General features: G+C 38.4%; 1 protein-coding gene across 1 annotated transcript in view; it reads left to right on the forward strand.

The window, feature by feature from the left end:
* GYPC (glycophorin C (Gerbich blood group)) overlaps positions 1–13,475 on the forward strand; it is a 33,183-nt gene extending 19,708 nt beyond the window's left edge. The window contains exons 2-3 of the mRNA XM_038143363.1: positions 5,265–5,315; positions 7,573–13,475. Of these exons, the coding sequence (XP_037999291.1) occupies positions 5,265–5,315; positions 7,573–7,769 (248 nt within the window). The 3' untranslated portion in view covers positions 7,770–13,475. The remainder of the gene's footprint in view (positions 1–5,264; positions 5,316–7,572) is intronic.
* The last annotated feature ends 2,252 nt before the right edge of the window (positions 13,476–15,727 follow it).

A 15,727-nucleotide genomic window follows, 5' to 3' on the forward strand; every position in this document is an offset into this window, starting at 1 on the left:
TGAGGTTAATAGATTAATGATTTTCTCATGAATGCAGTGTGTTGGCAAGGCACAAATATAAACCAAAGGGCAAGGAGGACATACCATAGTTGCATAAACAATGGAGGTGTTAAGACTTCATTAGTTTTTCTATACTAAGTGTGTGATAAGAAAAGTCCTGAATCAGTGGAGAAAACAGGGACACATTAGGACCTGCTTTTCCAGTCAAGAGGAAACATGAGTGCAGAAGAGCATACAAAGAACAAAAAAGAGCCCCTTGGAAAGGAACAGTTATGATAAATACATTTTTATGTAAATAATATTTTAAAAAAATAAATTGCAGTAGTTATAGAAAAGGTTTTTAACAACTGCAAAAGCTGTCTGGTGGACTTCATATACTCCTCAGGGCTTTCAGAAGTTTATAATGTTTTATGAACCCAATCAAATAACTTAGTATCATCTTGAGTGGAGGCAGTTAGAACTTCACCTAAATTCCTAACATAAAAAGGTAGTCTTCTTTTTAAATTACAACTTTTTAAAATTAAGGCAAGATTAGTATGGTATGTTGTGCTAGGTCAATTGATACAAGACAAAAAAAATAGACAAAAATTTACTAGATTCTGTATTACTGAGTAAACTGCATTTCATTCATCTTGTTGTAACCAAAGTTCTCTTTCAAATGTATGGAAGAAGCAAACAATCAATACTGAGGTAAAACCCTCCTCTGAATTCCATCTCTATCTGGCCTGAGCCATGAACTGGATTCATGAACTAGCATTCAATTTGAACATCTCCCTTGTTTACTGGACATGCATGGACAGATAGTAGGAATGTTTAAGACAAAACCATCGAACATTTAATATCCAAATTCTAAAGACACATTTTAGCCTACAGATAGAGACTGCTTACACACCACTGCCTGCAACAACTCAGTCAGTATTTGGGGTGGTTCTGCAAAGCAGATCCCTGGATACACCGAGATAGGGGTGGGCTGTTCCTCACCTGGGAAGTCCCATTAGGAGCAGTTTTTCATAAAGTGATTAGGTGAGCTGATTCAAGAAGAAATCTTTCTGTGTGTTTCCTAGTCTGCATGCCTAGGAAAGCCCTGAGAAGGAAATGGCTGCCTTAAGGATTTCAAGCCATCACTCACATAGATTGAATGAATTTCAACCACTTCTCATGCAATGAACAGGAACATTGAGAGAGAATGGGCTGTGCAAGAAAGCACTTAAAGACCTACTTGAGTGTAATTTAGCAGCCAAGGCTTTGTCTGAGATTGTAACCTAGCAGTCAGCAATGGAGCATCGTGATAAGAGATGCTGGGGTTATTAAGAATCAAAAGCACAATCTTGTGGGTAGGAAGATCCTGAAGGACAGGAGCAGGAGCAGTGCTGCCTGACTGCTGTCAAGTGGCTTTGAAACCTGTGTTGTCAGAGCTGCTTATCACACACAGATATCTGTATATTCACTCAGCCTGACAAACTCCAAAATGCAGGATCACCCACAGCTGCATGGGAATCATGACAATGTGAGTTGTAATCTCGGGCTTTCATTCTCTACTCAACACTGCCAGCTTCATCTTAGGAAATTGGAGAGGTCTTGAGAAGTTTGGGGTAAAGTCTACAGTTATACCATCAAATTGCCTTTGTGGATTGTACAGTAGAGATTTGGCAGTTCACACCAGTAGATTAGATCTATCCTGTAGGGTCATTCCCAAGAATTCCTGTCAAATGTGCCAAATGGGGATCCCCTTGCAGGTATGGTTTTCCTTTCATGCTTTTCCCATGTGTAAATCCACAGTAATCAAACATGCAGGTGCTTAAATTGTTGACTAAAGTCCTGACTGCAGAACCACCAAGAGTACAAATACTGGATTTTTTTTTTTCTGGAAACTAATTTAGCAGGCAAAAATGATGCCTGAAAATTAGAAAGCTTGACACTTTCTACAAGTTTATTTCATGTGTCAATGATGGTAGCCACAGAATCACTTAAAAGTATTGTTTCCTGCAAGGAGCAAGATCTTAACTCTGAGCTTTTTATACTGAAGGGGAGAAAGTATTTGGGGGATGAATATGCCTTTTCCCACCACCATATAAGTTGAACAGCTTGTCAGTTGAAATGTCTTAACATGGTTAGGCTTCTAAAGTAGAAGTCCTGCTCACTGATAAGTCTTCCATCTTTATCAGGACTGCCATTATACTTTGTGTTTTCCTTAAAGACCTGTTCTCTGGTGTCACAAAACATGCCAAAACCTCACTTTTCATCTAAAAAGCACATTTAATCCTTGGCATTGTACAGAAGAACTGGAAAGATCTACTTGAATGACGCTCAGATATAAAGCAAGTGTAAATTTTGACAAAAAATTTGTTTTAAAGCCAGGGTCAGAATTTTGGGGCAGGAAGTGATTAATGGTTTTTAGTGGTTCAGATTTATTTTTGGAAAGTTTTATTGGAAAATTGCACCTGGAGGAGGTAGTTTAACAAATTTACCAACAAATTTAGCAGGAATAAGTCACCACTGGCTATGTTAACATGCAAGTCATCTGCACTGGTGTGCCACCTGTGAAGCACAAAGCCAGAGATCTGCTTGCCGTATTTAAGTCAGGAATATTTCTGGGACTTTCACAGGCTGCTGCCTTCTCAGCAGGATGTGATTGATGAGAATGAGACAGGTAGCAATTGTCATTCTATTGCAAACATTCCTTATCTGTAAGTTTATGAGCAAAACTGGAATTTGATGAATTTCAGGTCATGACACAAAAGCATTTCTTTCACATCATTCTGGCTTTTAGAAACATACTTTCCAGCAACAGACAATTTGATTTGTGTGCTCTATTCTTGATTTGGTCAACTCATTCTGATGGCCAGAAATGTTATGAAAAACATGTTTCCCCACAATCTTTTGATTTCTGTGTGTCATGGTAACCAGTGGCAGTAAATAACAAAAATGTTCAAGCACTTTCAGAACCAGATTGTAGCTGGACAAGGGCCAATGTAACAGGAAGAGGAAGTTTTGAAAGGACAATTTAGCAACAGATAACACAAAAGATGTCCTTGAAACAAAGGGAAACAATCAAAACAGGTGCAACAGCAGCTATTGAAACACGGACCTCTGAGCACTCTGCATGTGAAGAAGAGGAGAATAAAGAAGGTACAAGAAGCCCAAAGCCATTGCTGAGCTAAAAATTCCTTCTGGAAGCTGGATGTCTTGTTTGCCTCAGAAAGGGAAGATTCAGTCCTCAGTAGTACAGTAATGCACTGTATTTCTCACACGGACTGAGTTTAGAGAGGTCATGCTGAGGTTCCTGGCCAAGCAGGAACCTTCTGGACAGCAGCCCATGTTTCACTCCTGCTCAGGGAAGATGGTCTCATTCCATCACACATGCCTTGCCTGCTCCTCAGCCATATTTCAGGAAGAACGACACTGCTTGAACCTTGAACAATGCCAATACTTTCACACCTGCCTAGCAATACTGTAATATTGCCATGAGTCACATAGCTATTTTTGGACAAAGTGAATTTCAGAGACAGTGAAACAGGGATTAAGGGTGTCTCTGTGCTCTCCATCAACATTGCTCCAAAACTGATCTGGGGAGCAGACCTTGACTGTCTGGTCGTTGGTGATAGCTGCAATGCTCTGGCCCTCCAACTGATGCAGCAAAAGGCAGTCTGGGAGGACAGCAAGCCTGTTCTGTGGACAAAAGGAGACAAAGGAGTAGTCAGGCCCTGGTTCTTGTAGTAAAATGGGAGCTGTGGTGAAAGAAGCCACCTTAGGGTGTCAGCTGTAGGGCACAGCACTGCCAGCTTAGTAGATCAGTGTCAGCTGTACCATAGTGTAAGAGGAGTCCTGCATTCTTTTGCAAACTTAGAAAGACGTAAATCAAAACTTTTCTGCACAGTGATGGTACTGTAATCCATTATCAAAAAGCACTGTGATGGCATGTCCTAGAGATAAGGCACCTGCTTGTTATCTGAACCTGAGAGGCACCTAAGAATGCCAGGTATGAGCAGAGAATTACTCATAAACCTTTTTTTAATTAAGGGGATAATAATTTGATCTGGAATTAATGTTTGGCAGCAAGCTGTGTGGCTTGGGAAGCACTTCGGAATTCGCACCTTCAAGTGTTTGATTGCTGCAGAGGAGCCTGCTTTTTTGGCACGCAGCATGTATTTGGTGTGTGAAGAAATACAGAGCATTTTGACCTTGAGGCAATTAATCTCTTCTGAGCATGTGGGTTTTGAATTGACATAGACATAATAAGAGTTTTTGAATTACAGAAGATGTGCTCAATCTTTCCATCAGTATGTAGATGGAAGAAAATGCGGGAAGGATCTCTGGGGGAGAGAAAAGTGCTTTTACTTTCTAAAAAAAGCACCTCCCATGTTTGAGAAGAGGTGGATCCTTTGAATCTCAGCTCTTCTCAGTTTGTTGCAAACTGATGTTAGAGACTGGACATGAGCAAGGAGAAAACTGCTGATAGTGTTTTGTCCTTGAATCATATATACAGATATAGCAAAAGGCAACCCAGGTATCAACTATAGTGTCACTCTTGAGTTTTTAGAAGGATTTGGAGTTACATTTTCACCTTTTTACAGAGAAATTTTCTATGTACTGCATTTACCAAAGGGAATTTTTTAATGAAATTTTAAATAAATTATAATGCAATTATGTTATTTGATTTATCAGCACTGAATTCAGACTAACTCCATGTGGGGCCTGTGTTTTATATCACACTCATGAGAGGCTTGCTGTGATTTCAAATGTAAGCTGAAAAGAAAACAAATGCAAAGGTTAAAAACAGGACATTGCAGATAAATAAATATTAATTGAAATCAATACACATAGATTAATTTGCACCAAATCAAGATCCAGACCATGCTCTGAAGAGCTATAAATGGGAAAATAAATAGACATCAACCTTTTTTTTCCCAAAACTACCTTTCTGAGAGTAATCACAGTACCTAAATGCTCTTAATTTAAGCATTCACTGGAGGATGTTACAGGTAAGTGCTCATAATACACAGTAGGTGTTTCCCTGGGGGCCATGATAGTTTGCATAATGTGCTAGCTATTTCTTTTCCAGTGTTGTGATGGCAGAAAACTGTTACAGTAAGGCTAACTCTAATGTGAATTTTCATAAATGTCTTTTGCTAACAAGAGATATTGATTAAGTTCCAAATTTCACAGGTCAAAATAATACAAAACTGCCAGTACAGTCACTGCTCCTCCATATGATCCAATTTCTTTTCTATAATTAACTGTTTTATGTTCTATTCTATTTATAGATGGAGAAGTGGAGAGCCCCACAGCTGGAGCAGATGTGGCTGTTATTGGAGGTGAGTAGTAGACCATACCAAGCGGCACCATAAGAATTAAAACAGCAGGTTTGTTGATTTCTTAAATTTTGCAAAACCCCTACTTTGCTGACAAGACAACAGGAGCAGCACAATTAGAGTTAATTAGGCCAGTGGGAAATCTGCTCCCAGAGGGGCTATTGGCAAGATAACAAGATGAGATAATGAGCGCAAACCATATACTGAACAGTACCACCCTCGTCCGTTGTCCATTTCAGGACAAAATACCAAACAGTCCAACAGAAAAGTCAGTCTCTGATTTCCCTCAGTATTTACTGGATTCAGCTTGTCCTTTAGCACAGAACTGGTGGAGTACCTTTGATTTGAGCAATGTGGCTTATACCAGCTGACCCTTTATTGTTACAGAATTCACCACACTCTATTTCCTGGTGTTCCATTAAAGCTCTCTCATGCATTTAAACTAAATACAGTTGTCAGAATAAATGAGCAAAGCTACATTCACTGAGTGAACCTGTCTTTTTATTTTTATTGTGTTTGTTCATTTCCATGCTAACACACTAATTTCAGTCATTCACAAGGGGCTATACCAATCATTAGTGCAAATTGGTGAGGTTCTGCTATATTTCCCTCAGGTCCCATCTCCTGTAACTTTAATTTCAGCTTTCTATGAACAAGTAGCAGGTAAATTGATTTGTACTTAGTCCCCTAGGCTTATTAATATTGTGCTACATCTAAAGCCTATTAGAGCCTCTTGTGTCAAGGGATACCACTGAGGTCCTAAAAACTGATGAAGCCCACGCTGCAACCATGATATTATTTTCAACTTGAAGCTCTTTGTATAAGCAATTTCATTTCTGCTAGCAGTAACTTTACTTTCCAGAACCAAGCACCATGAAATCTGGGGGATAATGTTAAGGCTATATATATACTATATCTTTAAAGACAGAGTTATAACCTTTATTTACCCTGCTAATATTCTGTCTATTCCTATGGTTTTATGCCAGTGGGCTATCCGCACTCAGTCTGCTGTTGCTGATAAACCTAAAGCTTTGGAGATACCTGCTCTTGCCACTTATCTTGAATATAAGATGCAGAAAAGAGGTACTCTCCACCTTCCCCTCATTGTCTCTGCAGAGTAGTAGGCACTTCCAGGGAGCAATTCTTCTGACAAAACACAAAATTCACTTCTAGAAGAAATGACCCCACACACACACTGACAGCAGAGGAAGCCCCAGGAATGTTCTGTTCAAGTTCTTTTTATTGTGTATTTCTTTAATATTTGTCTTATTCCTGGATTCACATGAATATAGAATCAACTCAGTATCATGTACTCATACAGAATCACAGCAAAAACGTTTATAATCACATCCTGGATCCATGCAAAAATCATGTTAAAAATTATAAAAGTCATACAAGTTGAATAAACTTCAAAACACTCATTTTTTTTCAGAACTTTTAAGTCAATAATTTGATCTGGGAGGAAAGGGATAGAGTTTGTAGGTCTTTTAAGAATGGACTTGTCATGAACTTGTCTCTTTTATGGACTTCTACCTTTCACAATGGAAAAGGATCATGAATTTACTTATTTTCACTAGGAGTGTTTCCATTCACCATTTAGTCCTACACACACTGAGGTCATCTATAGAAATTTTTCTCCAGTCAACACATAGCTGGAATTTAGCGTTAGTCCAGGAGACAAGAAAGATCCACCCAGAACACCTTCCTTCTGCCAGATGTCACTTTCACATTCATTACATTCAACTTTCTTAATTAGAGCACAGAATGAAATGGCAGCTTGCAAATACAGAGCAGTTCCAGAGTCACACAGCTCCTGCTATTTGTTGAATGTCCCCTGTGAATTACTCAGTGCCCTGAACATTTCCTGAAATTGAGAACACTTGAGAAGGCAGTGTTGGGTTGCCTGCAGCACCCCCCACCCTGGGTGTATGTTACCAGAGGGATGAAAGAAACCTATTGGTTTTCCTTTATGTTCTTTTATTTCTCCTCATTTTGAAATGAACTTTTAGCTCCAATATGTTCGATCAAATCAAGCCATTGATTTAAAAGAAAGCTAGTGAGAATTCTTCCAATCTTCCTGCAGTATCTATATCCCGTCTTGTTTTTTGCAACGTGTTCTGACTCTGGTCACTTCAACATGCAAACCCCTCACGACACATGGGCTTTTCCCTACTCAGCAGCTCAGGTCGTGATGTCTGGCTCTGAGACACTTCTCATATTTTATCACTGGTGATACATTTAAGTGGTTTCTTCCCCCTAGGTGTGATTGCTGCCGTGGTGTTCGTCCTCATTTGCCTGCTGGTGGTGATGGTGCGCTACATGTACAGGCACAAGGGCACCTACCACACCAACGAGGCCAAGGGAACCGAGTTCGCCGAGAGCGCCGACGCCGCTCTGAAAAATGACCCCGCTCTCCAGGAGGCAGTGGATGAGAGCAAAAAGGAATATTTCATCTGAGAGGCAAGGATTTCCATGGAGACTTCCCCAAGGGAATCAATCAGAAATATGACATCAACAGAAGTACCAAGAGATGGATAATATGAGGATACAGGCGAGCATCCTAATTGAAAAGTATCTCTACTTTTTTTTGTCACTAGCTTGTTTCTTTTCCTCTAGCAGTGAAGAACTAAAAGCTGGATACTTGCCTGTTGATTTTATTAGCAACACAGCTGGTCACAGCTGAAATCAATATCAGATAAGAAGAAACAAAATCTCAGTATGAGTGATACACCAAAACCAGATAAAGATAGCAAATGTCAAGCCTTGACATTTGGTGAAAATAGCAGATGCCAAATGAAAGCATCCTCTTAGAGTTAATGATGCATCCTATTCTGATATGATGAAGAACTACCTGAAATTGAATTTCAAATGGTAACAGAACAAACATTAAACTAGATAAAGGTGATCTAGCTTGAAAAAAATTAATCCATAGCCCAGATATCTCCCCTATCCCCTTAAATGTGCATTTTTATTGGCGCAGGGGAGTTTATGTTGGTTTTTGGGGAGGATTTAGACTGGGATCTCTTTTTTTATATATTTGAATTTTAAACATATATAAAAATCAAAGGCATCTCAAAGAAATAAAAGTCTTGGAAAACATGGAAAAGGTAAGAGTGAAGGATTTATTACTGACTTTCTCTGCGTGGCAGCTTGAGAACTGCAAAATGTTGGAATTTACACCATAGTATACATTAGTCAGTAGATGTACAAATATGATTCCAATTAGTCTGTAGGTTTTCTGCACACATGCATAAATAGATAGGTGTTAAAAGGTAAAGTACCCTGGTTTGAGCAGATCCTTTGAAACAATGGAGCTCAGCTACATTTTTTTCATGTAAGATATTTTTGCCTGAATATTTATTTATTTATTTTGCATTAGAAAATTCTCTGAGTGCCCGCCAACAGGACTGTAAACTTTTGCAGGGAGAGGAATTCAGTTCTGGTGCAGATATGAGTACATCTTTCACAAATGCAACCTTATGACTGTCACTATAAAGAAGCTTGTTCATCTGCATCCCACTAGCTTTATTTCTCACGCTGTATGGCTTCTGTGTATCCTTTGCAGTGTGCTAGATCAGAGAATTACACTGACATCAATGCTTTATTATAAATAAATAAATAAATAGATTAGTCATGGTGGGTCACATGAAAAGATCTTATTCCTCACCTAAGAATCAACGGGGATGAGTTTCTTTACCCCTGTAAGTTGGCTTCCTAATTGGAGCCCACAATTACCTCCAGAAATAGGATAATTGTTCTCTGCAACTGCTCATCCATAGCTGTCATGGTGCCATGGACTACTGAAAATAGAGGTGGAGAAATACAAGATAACAAACAAGATACTGATGAGCTCTGCTCAAGCTGATATATTTTTTCCTGTGCTTTGATCCATATATATGTGTACATATACTTAAAGTCATCTACAGCTGTGCTTTCAAGACACTGTTGCTCATCACTTGTGCTCACTTCTTAGCACCAAAGCTTGGAAAGATCCTGGACTCTGGTGTTCATTACTGACATTGGCCTCAAAAATGCTGTCAGAGATCTGAGCAAGAAAAGACTCTGAGGACCCAACTGAAGACACAAGATATTTTTGTCTTTCAATCACAGTCTCAGTTTTTGGTCAGTACTTGAAGAAGATGGACTCTGAATTATTTTTAGAATCCCAATACCTTTAATTTTGAATCTTAAATCCACATGTGTTAGCATTTTAACCAAAGAATGTGAAACTCATGCCAAATTTTTTAAATGCTTAAGATACTTCCTGTGGCATACCATTGCAGAACCACATTGTATTCTGTGGCTAGTGCAGTATAAATGCACAAAACACAGAGCTGAACTATTTGATATTATGTGCCTGTCTCCTTCTTAGACCCATTAATATTTTAATCATTTTACTACTTTTGAAATAGGGACTATTTTATTTCTCTAGGACAAGTGTTAGAAAAAAAAAATCACTGATTTTAACTGTAAGACTGAGTTTATAAAACTGAAGACCCCTGGCCCTCCAGTTCAATAAAAATGTAAATATTTCCTCTGAAAAAAAGATAACTGGGGTGACTTGAGCTCTGCTGCATGTCCCACAAAAAGTGTGGGAACACCAAAGGATTTTCCTCCAGCCCTAGCAGGACCTATAGACTACCAGCCTTTTGTCCCCTTTCAAACATTCAGAACATGTAACATTATTATAACTGTTAAAGAAAATTGACTTTACAGAAAAGTGCGATGGACATTGGGAACAAATTCCTGCCTCTCTCCTCAGTCATGAAATTCTGGCTTTTGCAAGTTGAGCTTGCAGATTTTAATTAGACATCTGTGTCATACCTGTTACACATGGGAACCTGACTTAGTGTTTCTTTTGGTGTGGGTGTGAGCTTTTAATTATGAGGTAGATTTAGACAAAATGCCACACTGGAATTGTAGAGGCCAGATTTTCTGTTGGTACAGTATGAGCTCAGAGGAGCTCAGCCAATTCTTACCAGTTCAGGTATCTTCAGACTCTGTGTCATTGCATCCCTTACATCTCAACTGTATGCAACTTCTGGTCTCTGACTATATCTCTTCTTTGTAGCTTAATTAACAATCTTTATTCCATTTTCCCTATTTATCTAGGCTGACAAACAGTCCAAGCATTCAGGAACAGCTTCCCTGTTGGTAACAAGCCACTTTGAATAGCTGGGCAGCAGCACTTCTGTCATGAGCTGTGGTTTCAGTGAATTTATTTCTTTACTGTGTCCTTCTGGGTTTCAGGGCCTTGTATATTGAGAAATTACTCAAGCACACTCAACAGAGAGAAGAAATGGTTTATGGAGATTTTCTGTTTCTTTGTTTTCTTCAGGAAAAACTTTGCTTTGTAATGAAGAAATTTCATTATATCAGGTGACTGGCACATTCTAATGGCCTCATCCCGCTGTTTTTTTACTCATACAATAACTCAACTGTCTTGAGTCATTCAATTTAGTTGTAAAAAGAGTGCATTACAAACTTCCTATAACTTTAACAACTAATTAGCAAAACATCCCTCTGCAAGCAGCATGCTGTGCTAAAATAAACGTTGTGTACAACACTGAGACATCTCAGTTGGCAGCCGTAGCTTTTCATCACTGATGGTTAAATGATTTTTACAATTTGCTTCCTGAATAGAAAAATTAATGAAACAGATTCTTCTTCCCCCACATGTGGAGTCCCTCTAATGCTGTGGCCTGTTGTCCTGCAGCTCTTTGGTGCCTCATTTTCTCAGCTGTGGCTGCTGTTCTTGCTTGCACTCCTTCAGCTCCCATCTGGATGTCTACTGCCTTCTCTATGGCAAAGGATTAGCCATTTACTTATGTATTTATTTACCTATTTTTATCTATGAAGTTGCTCTGCCCCTCTCTGCTAGCCAGTAAAACTTTTCAAAAAGGTTTTAGGTTTGGCTTGCCAATCCTACACCAAATTTGAGCAAACGTGACTAACCTGACCTGAGACAGATTTACAGAGTGATCACATATGCCATATTTTTACAGACAATAGGTCTAAAAATAGCACTGTAAGTTCTGTAGTTGTTAAATTTAGTGCTATAAATCTCCAGTGATCAATTCCATGTTTCTCCCTAAACAAGGCATCGTTATGATGATCCCTCAAGCCACTTGATTTCATCCTCATGCCTTAATGCCCTGTGAAAACTTGTTGAATCCCACTTTGCATAAGAAGTCATAGGTCCACATTTACAAGTATAATTAAGTCATTTTTCAATGATGTATGTGAAAGCAGTGCACCAAAATGACCAGTATTTGCTGAAGCTGGCAGACAGAAAATAAATATGATCCTCTAGGAACATGTGATTTTTTTTAAGATATATGGAAATGACAAAAATTAAACATAGTATTTCTGGTGACATTAGTGAGCTTTAAGAGTGGGTTCATGAAGCTTTCAAGTTCTTTCACTGATAAATATAATCCCTTGCAAAGGAAAATTAATCTCCTTTAAATCATTTCTTTTTTTAAACCATTTCAGTCTTTGAAAAAAGTTTTCACAGATTCAATATTCTGACATTCTGTCTTAACATCTTGAGCTAAATTTCTTCTAACTTTATGAGCATAACTGACAGTCCTCCCCTGCACAAAAAGAACTACTTGCCCATCTCAGCCTCTGAAGCATCATTACTGCTCAGCAGAGTAATTCAGTCCGAAAGAAGTCAGTCCCGATTGTGTGTCTGGCCAACCAGACTATGGACCTGGTGTGCTTGGCCTCTATTGTTCCAGGTTTTCTCCAGTTCCAATATGCCATTGCACATTAATACAGACCTGAGGAGAATTTTAGCCCGACACTTGTCAAGGAAATCAGACATATAGAGATATAAATATGTGTAATTTTTTTTCTTTTTGGAATACCAAGATCAAATCACTTTGGGATACTATTAAAAATAGGACTGTGGGATTTCTCAGAACATCAAGTTTTCTCTTAAATCAAATCTAGGGATCACAGGGGTACATCAGCACATGGAAATAAAAAGGACTATTTTCTTTCAACAAGGAATGCAGACAAAGTGCTGAAACATTTATAGTCCCAGGATAAGCAGAAAAGGACTGCACTAGTTTTAAAGCCTGCAAGAATTCCTCACAAAACAGAGGAAACGCTGAGGCAAGATGCTGATAAAACCAGTATAAAGGTGCAGAGCAAAAGAAGGTAATCTGATGCCAATTGGGATGGAGAGAAGTTTTTCTTCAAACGAAATAGATATTCCTGTTTGGACAAATCAGTGTATTTGCTCACTGTAACTGCTGACAACAAATTTCTTGAATTTTATGAGATATTTTCTTTTAATCAAATAAAATGTTTGGATTCCTTGTGTGTGGAAGTACAATCAAAAAATGACAGTATATACAGACCAACAGGACATTCCCACTAAATGTATTGAAACCTGTTTATTGCATTTTCTAAAATCTCTTGTTCTTCACATAAGAAAGTTTTGTATGTTTAGAAAGTGCAGAAGCCTCACAGCAGCAGTTCATTCAGGACAGAGTACTAAATACTTGAACAAGCAATGGACCCACAGCTGATGTCTGGAAATTTTGGTATATGAAGGAAGATAAAAATATCAAAACAAAACATAGATGGTGAGCAAAAATTCCGACCATATTACAAAGATGTTAGATATGTAATAGAGATCCTTCTCTAATTCAAGACAGTAGCATTGTAAGTGACTGAAAATAAGGAATCTTTATTCTACATGCCCATTCCCTGTGTGGTTGGGACAGAATCCCACTGCATTCAGTGAGACAAACATTTTATTGATCATATTTATCCTCCCTGCAAAAAAAAATTGTATTTCCACACAGGTCAGAAAGAAACATGTTAAATAATATGCAATCTTTATAAGTGCTGATCTTTCAGCACAACTTCTTGCCTTTACACCTTTACTGTTGTTTCAAACTGTATGTATGATGGAAAGTATCTGATATGTTGTACTAAAGTCTATTTGGATTGTAGCATTGCTATGAAAAGAATGGAAAAAAAGATCATCCGAAGCTTACTGCTGCTTTTATGTTAAAGCTGACTATAATGTTTGTATTTACCAAAGCTATTAATACACTGATGGTGTAAATCTACTATATTTTAAATGGAAAAAAATGAAGAAATTAATAACTTTATAATTAAAGTTCTAATTTTCAGCATTTAAAAGGTTCTTCTCATATTTTTCTTCTTTTTCAAATCATCATAAACTTTTAGAATTGCCAGTTATGTTGCTTTCATGTGAATGTAGATCAAAAAGAAATAGTCAGCTAGAATTTTTCTTAATAGAGCATACAAACCCTAAAAGGTATACTGCTGGTGTTTGCATTAAAAAGCAAGAGAAGCTTTTGATAGATCTAAGAAGGAGTCAACCTTAAATGAGAAATCAAACAATTGTTCTCTCTGAAGAAACATTACCCTGTGGATGTCAGGGTGGACCTGTGCACTACTCTGTGATCTAAGGCATGGTCTTCTTAAAAATTCTGGGCAGAATATAAACATCTAATGGCTATTTGTTGTTGGCTGACCTGCTGACCTGCCTTCCACCCAGCTGGTACCAAATGTGAATATTTCTGCTTTGTTCTTCATGCTTTCCATACAACTTACCTTTTATCTTAATACATCCCCAGTTAAAGAGTATTGAGAGGATATGCCTGGTATAGCAAGTATTGTAACAGAATTATAGAATTGTCAAGGCTGAAGAAACCCTGTGGGATCACCACATCCAACCATTAACAATCTTGCCACTGCCGAGCCCTTTTTCAAAGATCACTCCTGTCAGTGAGAAAAGCTCCTTAGGCAATATGTTATTGGGTCAAGATGGTACCTCAAAGTGGTCAAACCTGGAGGGTCCAGAAGGACAGTGGATCACCTCAGTTTTGATATCTGTGGAGAAACTGTTCCAATGGGCCTCTAATGTGCCATTGGATTTGATGTGTAGACTGGAGGCCAGCACCAGCCAAAGGCTCATCAGCAATGTCCTAATGCTGAAGCAAAGATAAGCAGAGAGGAAATGCTACTGAAGACTAGAAACCAGATCCTTCATTATTAGCCAGAACACTCTGGAAACTGGACCTTGACTTGGTACCACATCAGACAACAGGATCCAGTGTTACTGGAGGTGCTTCCAATTTTGCAGCCCAAGTCTGTGATGTCTTTCACTGTTACCAGTGGCCCTGCATGGCAGTTCCGTGGACTCTGGCCACAGGCTAAGTGCCAAGGAATTATCAAAGTGTGTTCACACCAAATGAATCCTTTATGCATGGCCAGTAGTTGACAAGCTTATAGTAGAAACATAGAGGTGAAAAAAGAAAAGATTAGCAAATAAAGGATGGTGCATGAAAATAAGAGCTTTCAGAATGACGTGCCATCACATAGCGTGACCTTTCACATACATATTAGTTGCTTCATACCTATTCTATCAGCCTAAAACTTCAGCACAAGATATTTTGACTACACTGAGAAAGACCTTGAAGTAATAAATCTGTTAACCAGCAAATATTTTGATTAACATTTCTATTTCAGCTTCAAAAGAAAGGTTTCACACCTTAGCAACTAATCTTGCTAGAACTATACACAGAGATGTTTCTTCATTTCTGATGTTTGCTTAATGACCAGGAACACCTGAATGGTCACTCAATTTCCAGTACCTTGTAAAGAAAGTATTTAATCTCCCTGAGGGATTGCTACCAAATTCACTTGGAAGGATTTCTCAGTGTGACATATGGGTATGTTGATAAAATGCAACTCAGCATCACATTCTTAGTTACTGGAAACCATCACCTTTATTCATTCTAACACCTAATGGACTGATCAATAGCATTTTAATAAAGCCCCCTGTTATTCATATTCAACATAAATAAGATTTTATATTGTATTTCAATTAAATTACACTTTCTGCCATTCTTTACTGTCAATTTTTTGCTTTCTTCTCCATTCATAAGTTTTTTATTTCAAAAATGCATGTGAGACCCTCAGGGCTCTCCATACCTTTTCTCATTTTCCTGTAATGTTCTGCATAAATAGAGCCTTGTGCTCAGAATTTCTTCCATAGAGCAGAAATATCTCCATTCCCTTCTGTTCAGCAGCAGCACAACTTGCCTAGCAGAACAAAAGTTGAAGAATGAGAGATTATTACATCTCTCCGTTTCCTGGTAAAGAGATAAAGACCCTTGTTCCGTGAAGGGAGCTCAGGACTCTCTCAGTCTTTCTTCATGCATGACATGAGTGATGTTTCTGACACCAGGATGCAAGAAAGCAAAATGAAAAATGGAAGGCACAGCACAGAATCAGGAGCAAGTGCATTCCCCTGAACAGCAAGATGCTGAGCACTTGCCAAAAGCCCCCACAGAATTATTTCTCTTTTTCTTCTCATTCAATACCTCTCTCACCTTCTTCCCTGCAAAGAAACATCTGGCAGC

This window comes from Motacilla alba, chromosome 7 (genome assembly GCF_015832195.1).
Source record: "Motacilla alba alba isolate MOTALB_02 chromosome 7, Motacilla_alba_V1.0_pri, whole genome shotgun sequence".
NCBI lineage: Eukaryota > Metazoa > Chordata > Aves > Passeriformes > Motacillidae > Motacilla > Motacilla alba.